This window comes from Microtus pennsylvanicus, chromosome 6 (assembly GCF_037038515.1).
Source record: "Microtus pennsylvanicus isolate mMicPen1 chromosome 6, mMicPen1.hap1, whole genome shotgun sequence".
In the NCBI taxonomy this organism is placed as follows: Eukaryota; Metazoa; Chordata; class Mammalia; order Rodentia; family Cricetidae; genus Microtus; species Microtus pennsylvanicus.
The window spans coordinates 8167161-8192678 of NC_134584.1; the positions used below are offsets into that span (position 1 = coordinate 8167161).

Here is a 25518-nt window from a genome sequence, read left to right on the forward strand (position 1 = left end):
GACGGGAGAGGAGAGGGCGGCGGCTAACCCCGCAAACCTCGCCCGGCGCAGTCGCAGCAGTTTCGTTTTCCCGGCCAGCCGGGACCGGCAACCGCAGCACGCCAGCCACCGCGGAAACTTCCACCCGGCCTCCCGAGGCCTCTGCGCACGCGCGGCGCGGCGGCCCGCGCCCCGCCCCCTCCGGCCCCGCCCTGTCTGTCTGGTCTGCAGACGCCCTCGCCGCCGTCTCCTGGCCGCCGCCTCCCAGGGCGCAGGCGCGGTAACCAAGGCGGCGCTGTCTAGTGAGGATTTGAAATCCCCGCGCGTGCGCACTGCGCCGCGGCCCGCCAGGGAGGCCGCGCCTCCGCCCCGCCGCCCCCGCCGCGCCGCCTCCCCGCCCCTCATTGGAGCGGAGGCGGCGGCCCCCGTCCCTCCCCGCGCCCGACCGCCGCCGAGGGCGTCTTTCTGCCGCCGCGCCGCAGGAGCCCCGTGACGGACTGACGGCCCGGCGCTCTGGGCCCGCCCCCTCGGCCGGTCGCCGCCCCTCCGATGGCCTCTCCCCGCCGCCCGCACGCAACGCCGCCGCCGCCACGGCCCCCTCGCCCTCCCCGCGCCTCCTGAGCCGCCCGGACCGCAGCCGCGCCGCGCGCCCCACCGAGCGCCGCCCGCGCCCGCCCACCCGCGCGCGCACCGGAGCCGCGCGCCTCAGGCCCGTCCGTCCGTCCGTCTCGGTCCGTCTCCGTCCGTCCGTCCGCGCGGCCGGCCCGGGGCGCGGCGGGGGCGGGGCGGGGCGCGGCGGGCGGCGCGGGCCCCGCGGGGGCGGCGCGTGGATGGATCCGCGCGTGGCCTGGATCCAGCCCGAGCAGAAGGGGCCGGCCAATGCCCTGTGGATGCAGATCTGGGAGACCTCGCAGGGCGTGGGCCGCGGCGGCTCCGGCTTCGCGTCCTACTTCTGCCTCAATTCGCCGGCTCTGGACACGGCGGCCGCGCCCGGGGCTGCGGGACGCGCGGCGGCAGCGGCAGCCACCACCGCGGGAGGCCCGGGGCCGGCGCCCGCCGCGTCGCCTCCACCGCCTGCGCCCGGCCCCTCCGCGCTGCCCCCGGCTTTGCTGACGGCTCTCGGGCCCGCGGCAGACGGCGCGCGGCGCCTGCACAAGTCCCCGTCGCTGTCGTCGTCGTCTTCGTCGTCTTCCAACGCCGAGTCGGGCACCGAGAGCCCCGGCTGCTCGTCGTCGTCGTCCTCCGGCAGCACCTCGCTCAGCCGCGCGAGCGCCGGCCGCACCTTCTTCAGCTTCGCCGACGGCGCGGCCCACGCTCACCCCGGCCCACGCGGCCCCACGCCCGCTGGCTCGCCGCCGCAGCACCAGTTTCACCCGGGCCGGCGGAAACGCGAGAACAAGGCTAGCACGTACGGCCTCAACTACCTGCTGTCGGGCAGCCGCGCGGCCACGCTGAGCGGAGGGGGCGGCCCCGGGGCCCAGGCGGCGAGGCCCGGCACTCCGTGGAAGAGCCGTGCGTACAGCCCGGGCATCCAGGGGTGAGTGCACCCGTCCGACCCGCTGGGCCGCCGAGGACGCGGGCACTTTAAAAACTCCGTTAGGACCAGACCTACCGGGCCGGGGATTGACAGTTCGGGATGGCGGCCCCGGGTCGGGGAAACCATTCTTGGCTTCCTCCCCTCCGGGGCAGGGAAGTCAGGGGAGCTTGCTGGGGAGCTCGTTCTTTCCTGTGAGTTAAATCGTGTATTTTAGATTTTGGTGTAGTCAAGTTGAAGGTGATGTGTTTCTTCCATTTCTTTCTTTTTCTTTTTAGAAGTGGGGTGTTGTGTGTGCTGAGGTTACGAGCTACGTGTTAATTCTGGGCAGACATTAACAGAAAGCATCACCTGGGGAGTCTAAAAAGCTGCTTAAAAGCTCTCAGATTTTTTTTTTCCTTGTGTACTCACAGGAAGGTGTCATTTTCATTTAAAAATTTTCCACACGTCCCAGAGGACCATTAGGGTTTAGTGTCCCCAGTGACAGAAAGGCAGGGGGTGCTGGTTTGGAATTGCCCCAGGTGAGGCTGCTCTTATAAAGCTATTCATTCAACCCATTGGCATTTCTGAGTCTAGAACAAAATATTCTTGTATACTTTGTGCGTTTCAAGGCTGGTGAGTGTGGCTTGCCTCAGTTCCTGCAGATCTAAAAGGCATGGAGTCCCCACCCTTACCCCCTCAACCCCAGGCCTTCTCAGGGAGCCAGATCTGCCCGAATGATTGCTAGGCCCTGAGACTCCTTTGAGGTAACTGCTTAGGGGGCCGTTTGTGGTTTGAGGTGTGTGGGAACACTGATACTCTTTAATGAGCGTGTGTTACATTGTAACAGTTGCCCACCCTGCAACTTGTTTCACCTGGTATAGCATGCACTCCAGACCAGGAGTCGTCTGGTTTCCTCTGCCCTCTCTCCACAGTGCTGGCTTGTAGAACTTTCTGAGGCAGGTGTCAGGGACCAGATTGTGTGTGTGGCGTGAACCTGAGGGAGGTTTCTAGACTGTTACATAACTGTCATGGAAATGGTGTTTTTCCTGGAAGATGGCTTGACCCCCGACACTTCTGCTTATGTGCTTCTTAAGCACCAGCAGCATTGTCTGTTCCTCAGCGATAGCCGTGGCTCTTGAAGTGACCTACGTGGTGGTTTGTAAGCTGGTAGGCCTCTGTATGTTCTTCTGGATGGGCCAGGTGTTTTTCAAGTCTGGGGTGGAGTTGAACTGGGTGACATGTGTAGTCTTACAGATCCCCAGACCTGGTCCCTCCTTTGAGTGCCCCTTCCTGGTATACTGGTGTATATTGCTACGTAGGTGTTTATTCTTGGCTCCTGTCAACCTTTCTCTCAAGTTCAGTCATTGACCAGATGCTGTCCCCTGGACCTGTGTGTCTCTTCATACCTCAAGCACATTGGAATCATCCCTGGTGGAGACTGCCTGAGCAGTCCTAGCCTGCTGTCTTCTGTAACTGTGGTCTGGATGTGTCACTGGTCAGTATTCTCAGTGGGATGAGGTGCTGCCAGCTCTCAACTCCAAGAAGACCATCACCCCATGCCCTCCCCTCCCCCACTGGCCCCCATCTCCAAGAGAGATGAAGGCCTGAACTTGGTGGTGCTTTGGCTCTGTTACTCCGTCTCCCTGGACTCTGCCTCAGTTGGTCACTATGGTATAGGGGTCTTAAGAGGACTCTGAACCAGCTAAGAGGTTCGCCTTGGTCCTCCCTGGACCAGGAGATGCTAACCACATCTCTTTCCTGTGCCTCGTGACTCCTTGTCTGTTTCAGGTGCATGTGTCCTGACTTTGTTGGGTGCTGAATCCTGGAGGAGGAGCTGTCTAGCTAGCCTGACCTGCCTGGGAGGGCAGGGTACCTCTGTCAGGTTCCTCCTGTGGGCAGCAGTAGAGCTGAGCCTGTGTGTTAGGAGTAAAGGGGGCCCCAGTGACTGCTTCCATGTGGCTGCTTGGTCGTATGTGAACCGACCTTGGGATGGCGTGAAAGAGACTTCCTGAATCTTGTCTCATCCACCAGCTTGTCTAGAGTGATGTGTGGGTCAGCACCAAGTCTTTGTGCTTAGCAAGAGACACAACTAAGGTCAAGTGCTAGCTGAAGTATGGCCCAATTAACGGTTGGTGAGGGGCTGCCGAGTAGTGTTCTTTCTAATCTTGGGGTGTGCCTTCCCGAGGAGACTCTGCAGACCTCCAGAAAGGAGGATGAGCGCTTTCACGGTGGATGAGAGTCTGCAGCTTTTGCTGACCCCAGCTGCTTCTCCGGCTGGTGGACACAAGGCACCTGTGACATCCCCCAGCTCTGGGAGGAGTCTGCCCTTGGAAACAACTTGCTGGCCTGGGTTCGTGGGACTGCTAGACTGCTTTCCACCTCGAGCTGGATGAAGAAAGAGGACGGCTTAGTGCATGAGCTTGGGGAGTAGAGAAGGTGGATCCCGGTGTACGAACTGCTCCGGGCACAGGTTTAAGTTGAACTGTGAGACCTTTGTTTAGGACATGGTATACGTAATGTCAGACATGCCCTCTGCATGATCTCTCCTAACGATGGAGGCGAGTGTGGATGGGCTCTCTGGGTCCTCTCTTTCTCCTAGTGATGGAGGTGAGTGTGGATGGGCTCTCTGGGTCCTCTCTTTCTCCTAGCGATGGAGGCGAGTGTGGATGGGCTCTCTGGGTCCTCTCTTTCCCTTTTTAACCTGCTTTGCCTTCTGAGTGCTCACCTCTGACCCACAGTTTTATTCCTTTGCCATGGTCAGCCTCAATGACTTTAGAAGTTGCCTCAGATTAAAGGTAAAGCAAAGCCCTCTAAGTGGAATGGGAGTGTGGTCCTCATGCATTTAGTCAAATCCTCACAGATGTCTTCCAGCAGGAGTGCAGTTGGACATGGAAGGCCTTTGCATACCCCTGCAGCCCCATGACCTGAGTTGACTCTGTGAAGGTTGTGTCGTTCCAGGTGTGCCTGCAGTGACAGCAGCCATGTGCAGCTTCTTTGAAGCTCTCCTCACCATGGTTAGTCTTTCAATGTGCTCTGCACTCGGTGATGGGAACCCATTGTCTGTGTTGAGCCCGAGAAGCCTCCAGATCAGCAGTTACAGCGCGGTTGTGGTTGGTGATGCTCACAGGGCTCCATGCATGCTTTTTTTGCTGTACTCTTGGGAGGGAGTCAGCTTGATGGAGCAACCAGGTTCCTTCTCGTCCTGCATGGTTCCTGCCCGCTTGACAGAATTAGCGGGCCTGGAAAGAAGGCAGGTGAGGGCCAGCGGGGTGTACTGTGGAGCACAGGTGCAGTCACTCTTGTCGCCTTTGCCTTCGTCCTGTCCCTGTCTTTCTGGGAGCTTGGGGGTGGGGATGCTGATGCCTGGAAGGTTGGGAGCACTCCCTCTGCAGGTGACGGTGGCACAAGTGGACATGCTTTATGGATTTCTTGTGCAGAGATCTGCCTTGGGTTGGAGAGGGAGGTGAGAATGGTCATGCTGACCACATTAGCTCCTGTGCAAAACTTGTCCAGCTTAGTGGCCTCGCTGTTGTCCGTGTTCCCACAGCCAGTCTCCACATGGCTGCTAGGGTGGCTGAGGGGAGTCCTGGAGAACTGCTGAGCCACTTGCCTCTCTAGCGCACCATGGCTTGTCAGGGCTACTCAGGACAAGGCCAGTATATTTTTTTGGACAAGAATATTAAACAAGCTGGCACGGTCCTTTGGAAAAATGAGAGGCCTTATGGTTGGGGAGGCTCTGTGTTTGGTTTCTAACATCAAGGAGAAAAGGAATAGAAGGGAGAGGGAGACAAAAATAAAACCGGAAGCCGTGAGCGATTTTTAAACAGAAGTGGCTTAGTGCCCATGCTGTAGAAGGTGGGGTCCTGGGGTCTTGCTCCCATGGTCTTTGGATGAAAAACAGCGCTGTTTTCACTAGAAACAGCATGCTTACAACTTAAAGTATTTTTAAGTAAACTTTATAATATTTATCTTGTTATATATTTTTAGTTTTGATTTTTGTGTATGTATCTTTGTGAGTTTTTGTGCATCGTGTGTGTGTGAGCATCCACATGTCCGCTTTCACTGGGTTTCCCTGGACCTGTAGTTAGAAGCAATTGTGAACAAACAGATGTGGCTGTTGGGACAACCTGGGTTCTCTGGAAGAGGAGCGAGTGCTCTTAACTGGTGGGCTGTCCATCTAGCTCCTTAAGTAGATGTTTAAAAGAAAAAAATACATAATTTTAAGGCTTGTGCTTCAGTGTCTTGGATAGTTTTGATCACAAATGTGAGCTTTTAGGTGTCATCTTTAAAAAAATTCACACAAAAGTGGCCTTTGGGAGCAGGGGTACCAGTGTCCCTTGGAGAAAGAGGTTGCGCCTTGGTGAGGTGGTTGGGTCAGATCTTCAGGTTGTGCAGGAAAAGAGCTGTACTTAGAAAGTTATCCAAGATGATCAAGTTGACACAGTTAATTTGATGGTGCAGCCAGAGTTGAAGCTGCAGGATGATCACCTTCCTGGGAGCCACCCCTACAGCTTGCCCTGGACTTGTGTTGCTGCCCTGAGGCCAGGTCCAGAACTGGCCAGCCTGTCAGTGTTGCTTTTCCTTTAAGCACAGCTGGATGGCACACTAACCCCAGAAGACTGCCCAGGAGGTGCAGCCTGCCGCAGAGGCAAGCAGGTGATGCTCTGTGTGAGCGTGGCCCAGTGGGGCAGCCATGTCTTCTCCCCACCTGGCGTGTACACTGACTACCCCTCTTTTCTGTGGTCTGGTAGCAAAGTGCTGTGAACGGTTGTCTCACTGGGCACAGTCTTTGAGTCACATTGGGATAGGTTGGGTGGGCTTTCCACTCAGCTCTTACAAGGCGGGGGTCTAAGTATCAGGTGGCGTGTGTCCCTAGGGCATACTCAGAAGCCCATTCCTGCCCTTGTGGCACTTAGGCTCTCTCCTTTTCTAGGAGCTCCCTTCCATCTTAAAGCCCACAAGATGCCTTAACCCTGATGTCTCCTGCCAGTTAGAGAAGACCCCTTTCTTGCAAGGGCTCACATGACTGGGTAGACCCATCCAGACACCCTGTTTCCTAAGAACCACAGGTTCGGTGATTGGGCACTGACTGCCACACATAGGCATTGTTTAGTGAGGAGACAGCACTGCTGTGGGAAGAGGAGGCCATGGTTGTCTTTTCCCACTCTGTCCTTGGCTTGGACATCAGCCCATTGCAACGACTCTTGCATATTGCCAGTCCTGTCCTCTGGCTTGATCCTTACTCCTAGGAGATGACACGAGCAGTGTGGCCTCTGTGCCTTTTGCAGAAGGATCATTCTTTAGTTTCTTATTTTAAAAAAGTTTACAGAAGAACCATGCGACTGCACAGAAACTGTATCTGAAAAGTACCAGCCAGGAGGTGTCCTGCATTAGTCACATTGTCTTGGTGACCCACTTAAGTTGCCACTCGATAATTACAAAGTAGCCCGTCATTGTTTAGTTTAAGATGTGGGCAACACCTGATCTGCAAGCCAGGTTGATGGGAATTGTGGTTCACCTATGGCCTTAGTTTCAGAATATGTGCCATGTTCTGGAGGAGCAAGAAGACCCCTCACAATTCTTTCCTTGTCCCTTCCTGACCCCACCTCTGCATATTTAGTTCCTGTGGAGTTAGCTCCTACTGCCCCAGCCTGCACTCTATGGAGTTAGCTCCCCCTGCCCCCAGCCTGCACACTGTGGAGTTAGCTCCCCCTGCCCCAGCCTGCACACTATGGAGTTAGCTCCTACTGCCCCAGCCTGCACTTTATGGAGTTAGCTCCCCCTGCCCCCAGCCTGCACTTTATGGAGTTAGCTCCTACTGCCCCAGCCTGCACTCTATGGAGTTAGCTCCTACTGCCCCAGCCTGCACTTTATGGAGTTAGCTCCCCCTGCCCCCAGCCTGCACTTTATGGAGTTAGCTCCCCCTGCCCCAGCCTGCACTTTATGGAGTTAGCTCCCCCTGTCCCCAGCCTGCACACTGTGGAGTTAGCTCCCCCTGCCCCAGCCTGCACACTGTGGAGTTAGCTCCTACTGCCCCAGCCTGCACTCTGTGGAGTTAGCTCCCCCTGCCCCAGCCTGCACTCTGTGGAGTTAGCTCCTACTGCCCCAGCCTGCACTCTGTGGAGTTAGCTCCTACTGCCCCAGCCTGCACTCTGTGGAGTTAGCTCCTACTGCCCCAGCCTGCACTCTGTGGAGTTAGCTCCTACTGCCCCAGCCTGCACTCTGTGGAGTTTAGCTCCTACTGCCCCAGCCTGCACTCTGTGGAGTTAGCTCCTACTGCCCCAGCCTGCACACTGTGGAGTTAGCTCCTACTGCCCCAGCCTGCACTCTGTGGAGTTAGCTCCCCCTGCCCCAGCCTGCACTCTGTGGAGTTAGCTCCTACTGCCCCAGCCTGCACTCTGTGGAGTTAGCTCCTACTGCCCCAGCCTGCACTCTGTGGAGTTAGCTCCTACTGCCCCAGCCTGCACTCTGTGGAGTTAGCTCCTACTGCCCCAGCCTGCACTCTGTGGAGTTTAGCTCCTACTGCCCCAGCCTGCACTCTGTGGAGTTAGCTCCTACTGCCCCAGCCTGCACACTGTGGAGTTAGCTCCTACTGCCCCAGCCTGCACACTGTGGAGTTAGCTCCTACTGCCCCAGCCTGCACTCTGTGGAGTTATCTCCCCCTGCCCCAGCCTGCACTCTGTGGAGTTAGCTCCTACTGCCCCAGCCTGCACTCTGTGGAGTTAGCTCCTACTGCCCCAGCCTGCACTCTGTGGAGTTAGCTCCTACTGCCCCAGCCTGCACTCTGTGGAGTTAGCTCCTACTGCCCCAGCCTGCACTCTGTGGAGTTAGCTCCTACTGCCCCAGCCTGCACTCTGTGGAGTTAGCTCCTACTGCCCCAGCCTGCACTCTGTGGAGTTAGCTCCTACTGCCCCAGCCTGCACTCTGTGGAGTTTAGCTACTACTGCCCCAGCCTGCACTCTGTGGAGTTAGCTCCTACTGCCCCAGCCTGCACTCTGTGGAGTTAGCTCCCCCTACACTAGCTTGTACTTTCAGCACCAAAGACATACTAAGAAAGAGGCAAAGGACAAATAGACTTTGTGTGCAGAAGTGAAGGAAACTTTAGTTTTTGTCTTAGGCATTTTAAAGATTCACCTGTGAATTCTGCAGTGGATTTAACTGCTGAACTGTTTTAGTTGATGCAGGAAAGCATGGCTAAGACCTGCAGTGCAGGGTAAAAACATTCACAAGCACACAGGATGGAAAGCAAGTTGCAGAGTCGCAGGTCGCATCCAAAAGGCGATACCAACAGAAAAGTTACAAAACTTGAGTAAGTTTGGAGATTAACTGGGGACCTGCTGAGTGTCCCTAGTCACCTGTGCTGTTTGCTGGCAGCCAGTGTAGACTGGGCTACATCGAGGCTTGACACGTGGGTCTGCACAGCCTTATCTTTTCCTAGCTGACAAGGCCAACTGGACGGGAGCATCTCAAGGGTCCTTGTTCCAGAGCTTGCTCGCCTTTCTCTCGTGGGTCGTGACACTCCTTTGCCTTTCCACAGATGCTGCTTCACACAGCTCTGGGTTTGGCCAGTGTTTGTTTCCCGAGGGACAGCGTGGGCATAACCTTCTAGTTCTAGTCTGGGAATGTTGAGGTTGGTTAAGGGAAACACAAAGTCGAATTATTACTGTTTTTACCTGAATTTGTTTCCTGTATTGGGAAGCATGCACTTGGCTTTGAGAACCTGCTGCGTCTGTCCTTTGGTTTCACCTGGGATCTCATTCCCAGCTCAGCTTCTCCACCTGAAAAGTAGACCCTGTGACATCTACCTCATAGCCGTCGGAGACTTGGAGTCAGCTTGTGAGCTGGTCTGCATGTGTGAGAAGGGCTGCTCCTTCCCTGTTCTCCCCTCAGGAAATAGAAACCCAAAATGGGCTTTGTGTTGCCAACAGGAAAAGCCTTCCTCTTTTTTTTAAATAGGCAAAACTACAGACCCAAAGTTCCACATCTTAGGGAGGGAAGGAGGATGTAGACTCAGCTGAGACCAGTGTTGACACTGGGCAGTTCTGGGATAGCCCCACCCCCCAGAAATCTGCAGTTGTATTTTAACTGAAGACAGCACCTTAGTCTGTTCTGTGTTGTGTGCATGTGTGGTATAACTGGTGGTCGGTGGGTTATGAGATGTGTGTGTTGTAGCGTAACTGGTGGTCAGTGGGTTATGAGATGTGTGTGTTGTAGCGTAACTGGTGGTCAGTGGGTTATGAGATCTCAATCTGGTGCTCAGAGTGTATGTGGCGGGATATGGCTCCTAGTCCCTCCTCAGTGGGTTTGTAGGGAAGACACAGCAGGGGCTGAGGTCCTGGGCAGAGGACGGCAGCTGTGTCTCTCCTGGGTTATAGGCACTGGCTGTGTGTGCTAGCCAGCACTAAGAGGGTGGCCAGTGAAGGTGAAAAACTGAGTTGAAATTTAATTTATTGATTGTTTTGTGGAGTTGGGAATCAAGCTGAGCACCTTGAGCATGCCAGGCAGATACTCCTCTAGTGAGCACCCTCCTGAGCCCTTATTTAATTTTAGTTAAAATTTAAATGGCCTTGTGTTTGGACAGTGCTGACTTTGTGCAGCTCTGCGTTCCGTTTGAAATAGTGTGATTCAGTAAGTTGCTGAAATAAATTGAAACTCAACAGCAGTAAAAACTGTGTTGCTCAGCAAGTTGCTATGGAGAAAGCACTAGAATCCATGCTTCTGAGTTTCCAGTGCAAATCTTTTATGAAAGGCTGATGATTTCATGACTCGAGCAGCGTGGAGTCGGAGAGTGTAATGGAGCGACTCTGAGGGTTGGAGCACCGCTGGTTCAGCATGCGAAAGATGTGATGCCTGTTGGTATTTTACCCTGGGTCACCGATAGCCTCAGCTTCCCAGTCCCATCTCCCAGCAGCTCCTGCGCACAGCATTCTTGGAGGCTAGTGAGCCCTGCACTTTCTTCTTTGACTTTCTGGATCACAACCACAAATTACTTGTGGGCACTATTACTTGTGTTTTACAGACACAGACACAGTCTAGATTGGCTAACATGGTCTGGCAGAGAGCTCTGCACGTGGACATACAGGTCAGTGCTGTTGATGAGGGAGTTAGCTTCCTCCAGGCTAAGGATTTAACTAGACACTAGGCAAACCGGAAGATACGTTCATAAGGGACCGTTACTGTTCCTCTTCTGAGGAGTCCCTTTCCTAATGAAAATGGGCGTGTTCAGACCCTGCCTGTGGCTCCTCTTCTATGGGTACTTGACTGCAGGGGACAGAGGAAGCACTTCAGGACTGGATCTTGCTTCCCAGAATATCTTAGGGTCGATGGAAGGTGCTGACTTGCAGACTTGACTTCTACTGGAAAAGCCGGGTATCCTGCACTCCTCAACAGCTCGTTTTAACGAGATGAGGGAAAGTTTGGAGAGACTCTTAGATCTTGTCCAAAAATCACCTAAGAAATGGTAGAACTGGGCTCAGGCTTCTTGCCTAGCAAGTCCATATGCTTCCCAGAGGGGGTGTGGGAGCATTTGAGTGCAGAGCCAGAGGCATGATTTGGTGACATGCAGAGGCAAGAGGTATGGTGAAGTGTAAGAAGAGTATTTTGGTCACAGGCGTCTTCTCTAAATCTAAGCAGCATTTTAAGAAGAGAGAAACAACCATGATATGGTGTCCAAATGTGAAACAGGCGCTTGGCATGGTCTGGGAAATAGAAAGGAATTCTGAGTGTAGCTACCAGTCTCCTCACGAGTCAGTCCCCAGAGACTGGTGTGTACACAGAAGCAGGATGGCTAGAAGGAATTGTCACTGGCCCTGCTGACCTACACCTGCTGCCCTTCAGGATGCTCCCAGGAGGCATGGCACTAACCGAAGCAGTCCACCCAGAGTGGCACAGCCGGTAGGGGCAGGCCGTCAGGGCAGCCCGGGCCTACTCGTCAGCTAGGGTTGCCAGAGAGGTGAGGTTGACAGGAGCAGTACCTGTGAGTCCTGGGCTCTGGCTCCTTGGAGAGAGGCCAGATGTGGCCATGACTGCCTGGCTTAGAGGGCAGGACTCTGAATGCAACTTCCCACAGATCCCTGCACGACCTGGCGCTGTGCTCTGCTACTAGAGTGGCCTCCTTCCTCGCTGCCCAGGTAACAGATGGCCCTTCAGAGCATTTATGCCCGTTCATTTAGTCATTGCTTTTTAAGAGTGGACCTCAAACTTGGGGCTGTTCTCCTGCCTCAGCCTCCAGTCCGCTGGAATTACAAATCTGAGCCACCATATCTGGCACCAATTTTAAAATAATTATGTATTTGTGAAGTTGATGCATTTTCTTAAACGTGTTATAGATGGCATTCTCTCAGATCCTATAGATGACACTTGGTGCCATCAACAGCAGATTCACTAGAGCCATCTTCTTTTAAACCTTGGTGAATTATTTATCTTGCTTCAGTAAGAGCTGTGCAGTTTCAGATAGAAACACAGGTTTCTAAGAGCTACTGCCAAAGCTCAGAATGTAAAACTGAAGAAACAAGGCACTGATTTGCTCTCTGTGTGCACTGAGACCTTCTGGGTCTTCCCGCCTACTGACGGTACACAAGGCAGCATTGCTGTGAATTTGGTACATCTACTAGCTTTCATTGAGCCCTCACTGAGCCAGCATCCCAGGCTCTGTTCTTAGGACTACCTGTGTGGATTCTGTGCAGATTCCAAGTTGCTGTCCTGTTGCTTTCATTAGCTTGGCAGGGTCAGCCCTGCTTCCCCGAGGCATCCGTGTATTCTGGCTGGGTTATGGGTTACCATGCTCTGACCCTGTGTCTGGTTTTTGCCTGCTGTGTGGCCTGGTGGTATTGCACAGCGGCCACTGCCAGTACTTTTGTGTATAGGAACTAGATGGAGCATTTTTGAAGAGTGGATAAGTTATGGCTGCTGCACTGCCTGATGGGTCGCTTGGCTGGCTTTCCATCTCAGAACAGTGCCGCCACCACCTGTCCTGCCAGGCAGGACCTTGTCTTCTCTGGTCTGAAGATAGATACTAATTGCTCACCTGTCCAGAACACCTCTGTCCAGTGAGGCAGACTTTTCTGGACTCATGCTGTGTGCTGCAGACTTGAAGTTGCCCTGCAGAGTAGGGAGGGGCTCTATCATGTTGCTGGCTTTACCTTCCTGGGGTGGCAGTACCTGATGTCTGTTCATCCTTGGATGCCTTGTTTTGACCCCTGACTTTCCCCTACATTAGTGATATGTTCTTTCTGGTTTTTCTGTGGAGCTGGCAATGAGGTGGTTTTGTCTGTCTTTAATTTTTTCCTCTTCGGGGTTGACTGTTTTTATGATACCATTCCTCTTTCCCTACCTGTGCACAGCATATTTCTCCACTGCTCGTCTTAATACTGACTTGCTGTGAATCCTGTGGGAGCAGCTCCCATCCCCAGTCCACCTGCCGTTCTGAAAGTCTGCCTGTGCCCTGAGGATGATCATTCTGTGCCCTGCAGGTCCCAGATATTGGGCGGTAGAGGTGCAGACTGAGCTTTTTCTTGGGACCTGAACTTGGCTTTGAGTTGTTTCAGCTTTCCAGGGCTCAGTGCTCTTGGCTTCTCCCTGGACTTCCTAGAAGGCCTGGTGGCCTCTTGTTTACAGTCAGCCCCTGGGGACTGAGGCCGCTCCAGGGCTCCTGCACTCAGTCTGTGGTGTAGGGATGCTCCTCCCCGCAGGGTTTCCTTGCCTGGGGCTGCTGTTCCTGTCTGACTGCTGCTGCTTCTCCCAGCCCCAGCCTCAGCAGCAGCGCCTTGGAACGTGAGCCCTCGCAACTCATCCTGAGCCACACAGCACATTTTGTGTTTCTTGTAGCGTGTTGTTTATTTGTTACCCCTCTCCACGAGGAAGCCCCTTCCAGGAGAGCAGAGTGAGAGCAAGGGCCTTGTTTGTCCTCTGCGGTACCTGCCACAGAGTAGGTCTTCACTAAGTAACTGGAGCATACAAGTTGCTTCTGCTTTTGGTTCTGAATATTGGCAGAAATCTTTGGGCCTCTTGGGTTATTTTCTTTTCCTCTCTCTTAATCCCTGCTCTTTCTTTCTATAGTTTTGGAAATTTTCCACCCTGATAGGGTCCCCTTTTTTTCTTACAAGGTTCATCTTGTCATCTTGCATCTCGGCTAGGGGCATGGCTGTAGTGGGGCTGGTGCAGAGTGCATGTCAGTGATGCCATGTGCTCCATGACCAGTGTTGCGCACACAGGAGAGAGCAGCACTCATGTTCAACCAAGGTGCTTCTTTCTGCAAGTCTGAATGCAGCTGCAGAGCTAGCTAGTCTGCAGTTTCTGGTCTTATGCCTCTAAGGAGGTTAGGCAGCTGGGCTGTTGGGGTGGGGTCTGATCAGGTGCCTACTCCTACCCAACTCCCTGCTCAGCGCATGGAATTGTGGGATAGGTTTTTAGGGCCCTGGCTTTGCAAGTGGGATGGGGACCATCTGGAATGACTTCCTATAATAGTGACCTGAGAGGAACCAAATCTGAAGGGCCTGCAGAAGGTGTCTGCCAAGTCAGAAGGAACACCACCAGCCAGCTTTAAGGTAGAGGCCACGAAAGGTGGGGTATTGATGGAGATGCAGGCCTAAGGGTGCCTTCTGCTTGATTTTGGTGTGCCACTGGCAAGAGTGGTAAAGCTAGGGTTCTATTAGTGTTTGGGGGGATCAGGATCATAAAAGCAGGAACTTACTGAAAAAAATTTAAAAGAAACTACCCATCATTCCCCTACTGTTGACCCAAGTGTGTGTGTTTCTATTTTATAGTAGGGCTACTCTTGTAACAAATGTGCCATTCTGTGCTTGCTTCTTAAAGTCTAGTTCTAGGTCAACATTTCTTACTGTCACAATTGTAGGCTGTTTTTCCTAATCATTGGGAATCAATATCCCTTTGTGTGGAAGGGTTGCTCTGAGGTGGTATTTCTCAGCGAGGTAGGTGCTTGTTTCTGTGTTTGCTCCAGTAGCCATGACATGAAGTGGAACTGAGCTGTGTCCCTCAGATTTAGTGCAGTGGCTTAGTCGTCATCTGGGTGCCAGTCCCACTGCTGCGTTTCCATGTGCTCGGGGCCTGAGCACTGGGGCTGATTTCAACTGGTCCTTCTGTAGGGATCGAGGGGCTGTAGCTATGGCGGCTCTGCCAGCACTGGACGATTTGCCATGAGGCACCTGCTGTTGAAGCTAAGTTCTTGCTTTGCATTATGAGAAAGAAGCCCGCTGGTGGCTTTAGGGCTTTTGCAGTGTCCTTGGGTTTTCTCTGCCTGGGATACAGTCTTGGGTCACCGAGGGTGCACATGGGCACCTCTCAAACCCTTGGTTAGATTCTGGAAGGTTCTTGGACATCTGTTTGTTTAAAGTCAGACTGACAGCATTGGTCACAAAGCTGCAGAGCCCTCCCTCTTCATCCCCTGTGTATACTAGTTGGTATTAACAGGGTAGAGCCTGGAGTCTCCTGATGTGGGAATCTCAATTGAAGAACTGCCCAGATCAGATTAGCCTGTGGGCACACTGGTGGAAGATTGTTTCCTAGTTAATTATGTGGGAGAGGTGCCAACTGTGGACAAGCCATTCCCTGGGCTGATGATATTCCTGGGCTGTATGAGAAGTCTAGCTAAGCATGATCCTGAGTAAACCAGCAAGCTCCCCTCCCTCTGGCTGCTGAGTTCTGGCTTGATGTGCCTCACTGATAAACTGTGACCTGGAAGTAGGGCCACATAATCTCAGCATGTTTTATCACAGCAACACTTGACCCTGGCCTCTCTTGGTGCCCCTAGGGAGTAGCTGCTGCTGGAGAGACCTTCCTTCTCTCCTGAGCTTCCTGAGGTCAAGCCCTCACACACCTCTGTAGTATAGCTGTCATCCCTTCCCCTGCTTGTGCCTTCCTATTCCTTTCAGAGCCCCCTGCAGAAGATAGGTACCAGAAAGGCTCCTGCAGCTACTCAGAGAGCAGCTAGTGGGAGTTCTCTAAACACCCGTGGGCCCAGTTCCAGGCTACTTCCTTCTACTTGTTTTGAGCCTGCAGTTAAAAAAAAGGTGTTTGATAGTATGATTCAAGATTTCCTAATTTGTTTCTGATTCAAAGTTTACTAAATCTGTCCAGATACTAGTTGCCTTGTGTCATAATTAAATAAGTGATTTATAATTAATTCACAAACTATGCTAGCTAATGATGCTTTAAAGAAGATTATCTGCTCTCAGAATAGTGGAAGTGATTCATTCATTCTCTCATGGATACTTGTACTTCCCATTTTCTTAGCAGTCCATTTCTTCTGGCTAGTAAGGAGGTAACTGCAGCTTAGTACCATGGGAATCAAAGAGAGCTGCAAGACCTTTCCTGTCTGGCTGCTCTGTGTACACCAGTCGGTGTTAACCTACTGTAGTCAACTTTAATTGTTAGCTTCACGGGGGGTGTGTATCAGTTAACTCCAAATATTTTTACCAAGGTGCTGTTTCCTGGCTAAAGTGGTGCCTAAAGGAAAGGGTTTTGGTTTCTCAGAAGCTACTGATTTTAAAGTTTTTTGAGGCTGGGCATGGTGGTGCACACCGTTAAAGCCAGCACTTGGGAGACAAAGGCAGGTGGATCTGTGTGAGCTTGAGGCCAGCTTGGTTGGCATAGCAAGTTTAAGGTCAACCAGAGCTATGTAATGAGGCCATGTTTGAAACCAACAAGAACAAATCCCCAAACAAAAGCTTTTGAAGACAAAGTTGGAGGAAGGGAGAGAATAATTGATAACTGAGGACTGTTGCCAGTGTTTTGTGTTGGAAAAGACCGGGAAGGGAAATCAGCACTTGAAGTCAAGTACGGTCCTAACATCACTTTCCAGCAGAACTGGGAGCTGATGACTGATGGGCTCTCTAGGTAAAGGAGGCAAGCATTAACAGTTGTAGAGCTTTGGACCTTTGGGGCCCAAGAGCTGTGTCTAGGCAAGTTGGGAAGCCACAGTGCTAGCAGCTCACAGTTGGTGTGTTAAATGCTGTGGACACATCCAGGGAGGGTCACCCATTAATCTGTGTGTGTTCTTTCTCATTTGCACACACTCTCTTTCTCTTTTCTCTTAGATTTATCTTATGTCTTATGTATATGAGTATCTTGCCTGCATGGTCTGTACACCATCTGGGTCCAGAAAAAGGCATCGAATTTCCTGGACCTGGAGTCCAAATGGTTAGGAGCCTCTATGTAGTGCCGGGGACAGAATCTGAGTCCTTTGCAAGAGCAACAGATGTTCTTCACCCCTGAACCGTATCTTCAGCTCCAACCCTATTTTCTTTCAGTAAAGGCACTGCTGTCACTCAGCATTTGGGTGTTGTCTTTGTCCCTTCTTCCTGTGGCTGTGGTGTCTAAGCCATGCCGTGACTGCGTCCACTGCACATTTCCCTGTGTCCTTTACTTGATGCAGTGCAGCTGCCGGCCTACGCTTGAGAAGAAGAGCAGCACCTTAGGACAGCTTAGGAGTTGTGCTGGTTGGGGGTGGAGAGCCCAAGCCAGAAGCTCTGGGACTTGTGGAGTAGAGAAGGAACCAGTTTTGCCAGGGAGGAGCAGGAGGAAGGCATAGGAACCAGGAGCCCAAGGTACCTGCTTCACCTGGCTTGGATTTGCGAAGATTGTTTGGATGCGGCACTTCCATAGTGGAAGCTGTCCTCCCTGGATGGCCATTGTTTTCCCCAGTAGCTGGGTTTACTATGGAATGATTTGGTTTGGCTTTGTAGCTGTGGTTGCTTCTTACAAACAGCCCAGTGATCTAGGCTCCACGCCCTGATTTGGGTATTAAGGGCAGAAATTGATAGAGCATACAGAAGAGACATGAGAAAATCTGTTATGTTTTCTCTCTGTGTTCTAAGGTGGTGTCATGTGGTCCAGGCTCGATTCAACTCTCCATTCCCATGCTCTGTCTCAAGTGCTGGGATTATAGATGTGGGCTGTTGGAGGGAGGCCACTTGTTGGTTCTCAACTGCGCAGCCCTGAAATAATCACACAGAAACTATATTATCTAAATCACTGCTTGACCAATTTGCTCTAGCTTCTTATTTTCTAACTCTTACATCTTGATTTAACTCATTTCCCCTAATCTGTGCATCATGAGGTCATGGCCTACCAGCAAAATTTCAGCGTGTCTGTCTGTCCCCGGTGGCAGCTCCATGGCTTCTTCCTGACTCTACCCTTCTTTCTCCCAGCATTCAGTTTAGCTTTCCCCACCTAGCTCTGTTCCCCTATAGCTCTGCTATAGGCCCAAAGCAGTTCCTGTATTAACCAGTGATATCCGCAGCATACAGAGGGGAGTCTCACATCAGTGGGCCACCACACTTAGCCTGGCATTATCCTTGAATGGATTTGGACTTCAGGAAATTGATTATAGACAAAAACTATCTTATTTTTTTTATGAACTTTAATTTTCAGTAGAAAATAACAACAAAAGTCAGCTCTCTAGTATTCTCATGCTGAAAACTAAAAGCTCACCAAGAAGCCTTTGGTCTGGCCAGTTCTGCCCTCTTCAGAACAATCACAGAGTGCCCAGTTCAGGCACTGCAGTGCTCAGTGCAGTCCCTGTCCTCAATGGAATTGGAGCTGTGCTTGGCCTGTGGGCCAGATGTCATGGTTGGTATCTCAGAGACAAACATGGTCCCCTTGGTTACAATGCTCCTTTTCTACACTGTAACAAGAGCAAATGGAGTACAGAACTCAAGATGCTCGGGGAACCCAGCAGGTGTAGTGGTGTCAATCACTTCCCAGGCACTGGTGAAGAGGACTGAGACCTGCTGACCTGCTTTCCCAGGTCACGCAGCCTGGCAGTTGGCGAGTGGCAGGCCCAGCGTATGAAGACGACGAGGTTCTGACAGCGAACACACAGGCCTCTAGCACACCGCTTTGCATTTCCTTCTCTGCACCCGGGAGGCTGCAGGATCTAGGAGTGGAAGTAGAGTCCCACCAGCCTTCCAGGCCATCTGAAACCAAGAGGTTGCTCAGCGCTGTCCCTTAGGTGGCAGCTGCTCGCCTACCTGCACAGGGGTGACTTTCCTCACTGGGCAGTGCTGACCACAGGCCTGCTGGACAGCAGAGGATTAGCCTTGACTCCTACTGGCTGTGGGATGCTACCTCCGTGGCCCAGGAGGGCTGGAACAGATCTGTTTCCCATGTCTGTTAACAGCTGCTGTCAGTTGTCAGGCGTCCTGCCCTCACTGACTCATTCGTGGTGCCGTGGTGACCCTGCTTCCTTCCAGGAAAGGCCAACAGGAGGCTTGGCTTTTTGTTGGACCCCTTTGTCTTAGTTACAGTTTCTTTTGCTTTGCAGAGACACCATGACCAAGGCAACTCTTATAAAGAAAAACATTTAACTGGGGCTGGTGTACAGTTTCAGAGGTTGGTCTAGTCTATTGTTGTCATGGCGGAAAGCATGGCAGTTTGCAGGCAGACATGATGCTGGAGAAGGAACTGAGAGTTCTACATACGGTTCAGTAGGCAGCCAGAGGTGAATTGGCTTGAACTCCTGAGACCTCAAAGCCACACCTTAGTGGCACACTTCTTCCAACAAGGCTACACCTCTTAATAGTGCCACTTCCTATGGACCAAGTATTCAAACCCATGAGTCTATGGGGGATTTCTATTCAGACCACCACACCCTCATCTCAGAGGAGCTGAGGCAGTCCAGCAACAGTGTCCTGTTCTGAAAACAAAGCACACGTTCTTGACTGACTTTTTCCCAGAGCAGTGGTAATGTTTGCATCTCATTTGCCATGATTTCAGACAGACAGAGTGCCTGTTCTTTTTGCTGTTAGAACCGCAGCACTGGAATCAGGACACCTGTGTTCTGCAGGGCACCACTTCTTGCTCGGGCACCTGGGTAGGTTGTGGCCTTTTTTACCTTGGAGAAATGCTGGTCATTCCCTCTTGGCCCTGGATGAGTGATCAGACATCTGACCATACTGTTTTACTGGTGGGGTGCCTGCTGTAGACCAGAGGACTTGTCCAGCTGTCCTCTCTGGAGTATCAGGGACAGTCCTCCAGGTAACTTCACCTGAGGGAGGAAGCCCGACACTTGAGGCCTTGGGAGCAGAAAGGTGACTGTTTCATTCTGTTGATATTTCAGACACAGCTTAAAGAAGGTAGGATTCTGTTTAATTGTAACTCTCTTGTTTTTCTTTTTTATTCACCAGACTTCATGAGGAGATAATTGACTTCTATAACTTCATGTCCCCTTGTCCTGAAGAAGCAGCCATGAGAAGGGAAGTGGTGAAACGGATTGAAACTGTGGTAAAAGACCTCTGGCCAACAGCTGATGTGGGTATCTTTTGTGTTACCTCACACATACCAGTCAATGTGAATTCCCTGTAGTTGTTTTGCCAGCTGTGTCCACTCAAATCCATGCTTCCCATTACTCTGGGTATAGTGGCTCTCGAGGCACAATCCTGGGTAGCACCTGGGAGCTGTTTAGAAAAGCATTTTCCACTGCACTGCTGAATCAAACTCTGGAGTGGTCCAGCCATTGGTTAGCTCACCAGTGCACAGTTGGTTGAGGACCTAAATTAGCTTGAGAAATTAATTCATATTTATATTTTCATTTTCATTTATCCTCTCTCTCTCCCTCATTCTTGTTTTAAAATCTCCTTAAGGTTAGAAATCTCACTCTTGCCCCACCCCCTGCAGTCACTGCATTTTGCAGCATATAACTTGCTTTATTAGAAATTGCAAGTCCAAATGGAGCATGGTGGTGTATGCCTTTAGTTCCAGCACCCAGGAGGCAAAGCCTGTGAGTTCGAGGCTAGCTTGTTCTGCATAGTAAGTTCCAGGACAGCCAGAGCTACATAGAGAGACTCTGTCTCTAAAAAACCAACACAAGACAGTGTTTTATAGTACCTCACTTTCACATGGATGAGTAAGTATCTGTGGAAATGAGGTACTTGGTTGTAGTTGTGCAGACACCCTGCAGTATGCCACCTGACTGGGCAGCTAATAACTGTGCCTGGATTTTGATACATACATAAACGGATTTTTTAGTTTGTAGCATTCCACCTGCTCCCTCCCCTATCCAAGCTGGTTTGTTGTTTACTCATGTTATGCAAGGTGGGAGCCTGCTGACTCGAATGTGGGGTATTTTCTTTCAGGTGCAGATATTTGGCAGCTTTAGTACAGGTCTCTATCTTCCAACAAGGTGAGTACCACTCAGATGACTGTGTGCTTTAGTATTTATTGGGTAGATGGTTGTGTGCATCTGAGGCTCCAATAGTCAGCTGGAGAAGGATTGTGGAGCACAGAGGGATGCTAGGCAGAAAGTGAATTTTAGATTATTATTATTAAGGTATCAAATTGCTTGCTTGGCTTTTTTCGTCTTGCATTTAATTTTTTATGGAATAGAAATGTTGGGCATTAGAGACAGATGAATGGGAACTGCCTTAGTCTCGTGCTAATGTAATACCATAAATACCACAGTCTGGCTGAATTGTAGACTCTGTCTCAGTCTCCTGATACTGTAACATAGTAACCACAGTCTGGCCAAATCGTCTACACTGCCTTAGTATCCTGATACTGTAACATAGTAACCACAGTCTGGCCAAATCGTCTACACTGCCTTAGTATCCTGATACTGTAACATAGTAACCACAGTCTGGTCAAATCGTCTACACTGCCTTAGTATCCTGATACTGTAACATAGTAACCACAGTCTGGCCAAATCGTCTACACTGCCTTAGTATCCTGATACTGTAACATAGTAACCACAGTCTGGCTGAATTGTAAACATTGTCTTCAATCTCCTGATACTGTAACATAGTAACCACAGGTTGGCTGAATTGTAAACAATAGAAGCTTATTTGGCTCTCTGTTCTGCTGACTGAAAAGTCCAAGATTCAGAGGCCACAACTGGATCAAACTCTTACTTTCTTTAACTACCCCACCCATGTGTCAGTGGTCTTGATATCACAAAGACAGTGCCCAGAATCTGTTTCCCCTCAGAAAGGTCATCATGCAAGAGTGACAGTAGCACAGCTGACTGGAAAGCGGTATCTGTTTCACCCCTGTAGTTCTGGGGGCTTTGAGGACCTTTTCAACTCTTGCTTTTCATAGTTACACGAGTTGAGCTATGTTCAGTTGCCCAATCCTTAGTGGGATTCTGCCGCTGCCTGGTAGCATAGTGGCCGCATGCTGTGGGGCTGGCCTCCCATGTGTGATGTCACCTCTTGGTAAGGTGTGTTGTGACCAATGTATGTTTCTCTTTTGTCCAGTGACATAGACCTGGTTGTCTTTGGAAAGTGGGAACGTCCTCCATTACAGCTGTTGGAACAAGCCCTTCGAAAGCACAACGTGGCTGAGCCATGCTCCATCAAAGTCCTTGACAAAGCTACAGTGAGTATGGAGACCTGACACCTCCATCTGAATAGGAGTCCCCACATAGTGCCAGCGTCCTTGGGTCTTTCTGGTCGTTGTTACTGCCTACATTTAAAGATTGTCCTCTTGTGGTATATACATGCAACTGATCATCTTCATGCTTAACCAGCTGAGAAGCTGCCCGCCTGTGATAATTGGACTTTTTGACATTTGTGAGATCACCACCCTTGATGCAAAAAGACAAAATTGTGTCCATGTGTGTTCGAGGAGCAAGAGGAAGAAGAGGATAGCTCAGGAGAAACTAGCGTTCCTTGTGCTGTTGTTGGAGTGCAGCTTAGCAGGAGAAACTAGCGTTTCTTGTGCTGTTGTTGGAGTGCAGCTTAGGGATCTGTGTGGCTGTGTGGTTTTCATGTGGGAAAGACAACATGCTAGCTTACATTGCAGGAGGAAAATCAAGAGTTCCTTTTGCTACCCAGAGCTGTGTCTGCATAGGAAAGGGCTCCCATCTTAACAGCTAGAAGGTGAGACTGCGTCTAAGGCTTTCCAGCTGCTGCAGGGGTGTACTCTCTCTACTGACCATCCTCCATAATATCCATGGATTCAGATCTTGGAGTGCAGGGGCTTTGTGTGCGATGCAACCTGTTTGTTTGCTGCAGCTGCTCCAAAACAAGTATGGTAGTGTTGTGGTTTACTGCTTTGTGTGTCTGACCCCTGCCCCAAGTCTACCGAGAAAAAATGACATTTATGTGTGGTAATGGTTTCTTAGGGTGCATGTGCAGGTCAGGTCTTCCCATGGGAGTCTTCTTTTTCAGGCTCTTGTTCCCCTCTGACTGTCCCACTTCAGAGTCAGCCTGCAGGAGCAAGTGCAGTGGGGACTTGCCGTGAGGACAGTGGAGGGGGACGCTGGACATCTTTTGGGTCTCTAGTGACCACTGACAGAGCCTTTCTCTTTAAAACTGCCCTTGAGGACTGCTGATTCCCTTTGTGAAGAAAGGGAGGGGAATGGCTGTCTGGAGAATGTAGATGCCAAAGCCGCTTTTTAAATTAAATCTTCGCAGGTGCCAATCATAAAGCTCACAGACCAGGAGACTGAAGTTAAAGTCGACATTAGCTTTAACATGGAGACTGGTGTCCGGGCGGCAGAGTTCATCAAGAACTACATGAAGGTACTGCTATTACAGGTTCCGTGTGAGATCCTGTTACTCCTTTCTCATGAATGTTAAAAACCTTGGAATGGGGCATTGGTAGCAATACAGAGGGTTCAGTTATGAGTGCCTTGTAATGGGGTTTCTAGAGGTACTTGAGAAGTACGTAGCTGTTTTTCTGATTTACTTTGAGTAACCACTTCCTAACATTGAGTGTCATTTTAGAGAGCTTTGGGGAAATGTTCTTTCTGTTAGTGCACATCCTTGCTCCCGGCTCAGGGCCACATTCACAAGTTTAGGTCGACATTCCTTCTGTGGGTCCCCTCCCTTTAGAAGCCTCAGTGTTGGGGAATATTATTTTCAGGTGTGTGACTTTTGTTTATACTGCATTTGTTTAACTCTGTGAAGCTGTGTTACTGTGTCTGTCTAAAACACCTGATGGTCTAATAAAGCCCACCAGCCGCAGAGTAAGAGTGAAAGTAAAAAAAGAGAAAAAACCCAGAGGCTTAAATCATCCTAACTACAGGAAAGTCAGCTAGAAATAAGCCAAACTAAGGCCAGGCATTATATTATAATATTATAAGTAATATTAAGCCTCTGTGTGTGATTTATTTGGGAATGGGGTAGCCCCCCCCCCAACAAAGAGTGATAAAAGATTGGCTTGGTGCTTGAGCTGGTGCCTTCTGGAGCTCTGACCAGGCCTGTCTGGCTCCCTCCTCTCTGTCTTCCACTTTGTCAGCTCCTCTCCTTTCTCATCTGATCTCAGCATAACACTGGATCAGCCCCTCTGCACATGTCCTGGCCTCGCTGCTTTCCCTTGTGCTGCTCGCAGCCCAAGTGCACCTGCTTACTCCTGCGTGCTCGGGATTCTGCTGGCAGTCCTACTGTGTCCCCTGACTGAGTCACTGCTCGAGGGGAAAGGGTGCTCTCATACTCCCTCAGCAAGTGTGAATCCTTCAGCCTTGGAGACAGTTAAAATTGGAGACAGTTCTTTTTTGGAGGTGGGGGCAAGAGGATGGATGAGCAGTTCTTTCTCTTGTGAAACTTGCTGTCTGCGTCTCTTTAAAAGCAGATCAGCTGACCTGTATGCGTCTTCTTGCGTTTACAGAAGTACTCGCTACTGCCGTACTTGATTTTAGTGTTGAAACAGTTCCTCCTGCAGAGGGATCTGAACGAGGTCTTCACAGGAGGAATCAGCTCCTACAGCCTCATCTTAATGGCCATCAGCTTCCTGCAGGTGAGTGGACCTTCTGTGAACTTGTTCTCTCAGCGTAAGTGGCGGCCCTCACCACTAGTGAGCAGTTTCCCCCTCCTGCTTCTGTTCTGGCTCAAGGTGTGGCTGTCTTGGTCAGCGTCATTCCTGCATCTTGATTCTGTGGCTGGCTTCTGTCAGGAGATGTCTGTCTGATTTCCAGGAAGCTTTTACTATGTTGAGACTATGTGAATTGTGTATTTGGAGCAAGAGAGCAAGAGCTAGTTGGTTTATTGCTGTATAAACTATACAGCACCCTTTCCATTGGTGCTTATCTGTAATCTGTCCCCAATCACTTTCAGAATGAAGGACACGCACCAACATGGGGAAAAGATGGAGAAAGTTTCTTCTACGTTTTTCTCATTTTGCTTTTGGAGATAAAAGTCGCTCTAGTTCTGGATGGCCTGGAGTTGACTGTGTAGCCCAGGCTGACTTGGACTCATGGCAGTCCTTCTGATACAGCTCCCTAGTGCTGAGATTACATGTGTGAGCCACACTGCCTGCCAAGCCTTCTGTGATTGGTGGTCTTAGTTATGTGTCATCACTGTTTGTTCTGGTGAGTGAAGCATAGGAGAGGCCAGTGACACCAGACCTCCACTCTGTAGTCCAGATGACCTAGAATTCACCATGTGCTCCAGACTGGCCTTAAACTAGTAGCAGTGTTTCTACCTTAGACACCCAGGCGCTGGAATTATAGGCATCTCTTAAACCTGTTAACGATGTCACATATATAAAGTAGTACCTGAGTTAATTAAAATTTTATGACATTTAACGTTTGCTTGAGAAAAAAAAATTCCTCTGTATTTTAGCCCCCCAAGTATATGTCCCATGTATATCAATGATTTTCTTTGCACTCTGCTTGGGGAGGGTTGTCATTTCCAGCGACCTTGCTACCCTACAAGTTAAACCACAATGCTGACTGTGTGTTAGCTTTGACTCCCAGGCTTGTTGCCCCTAAAGCTTATGTCCCCGAAGTGTGACAGCAGAGGAGCTTTTGGTGTTGAGCCCCCCCTGTTCTGATGTGATGGTGCAGCCTCCCAGTCCACTGTGAGCTAAATGGCTCTGTTTGTGTTTCTTGAGTGCCCCTGATTTGAGGTGTCATTTCAGTTATCTTGTAAGGACAGTTGTGATGTGCATGTCACCTCCTGATGTGCTTATTCCTGGGGTCCTTGCGACTGCGAGACCTCACAGGGCCATCCAGAGGGGATGGGATTGCTGTTTCCTCTCCACCTTCTGTGCCTATGTTAGAGCCCACCTGCTTCAGGCTGGACCATCTCACAATTGCCTGAGGGAAGGAGGCCAGGCCCTGGACTGGA

The 25518-nt window shown here is 51.0% G+C and overlaps 1 protein-coding gene across 2 annotated transcripts in view; it reads left to right on the forward strand.

The window, feature by feature from the left end:
• The first annotated feature begins 677 nt into the window (after nucleotides 1–677).
• Nucleotides 678–25518, forward strand: part of Tent4a (terminal nucleotidyltransferase 4A) — a 36491-nt gene continuing 11650 nt past the window's right edge. For both annotated transcript variants that reach the window (XM_075975723.1, XM_075975724.1), the window contains exons 1-6: nucleotides 678–1516; nucleotides 19639–19762; nucleotides 20587–20633; nucleotides 21703–21823; nucleotides 22864–22971; nucleotides 24059–24187. In XM_075975723.1, coding sequence (XP_075831838.1) covers nucleotides 810–1516; nucleotides 19639–19762; nucleotides 20587–20633; nucleotides 21703–21823; nucleotides 22864–22971; nucleotides 24059–24187 — 1236 coding nt within the window. In that variant the 5' untranslated portion in view covers nucleotides 678–809. The remainder of the gene's footprint in view (nucleotides 1517–19638; nucleotides 19763–20586; nucleotides 20634–21702; nucleotides 21824–22863; nucleotides 22972–24058; nucleotides 24188–25518) is intronic.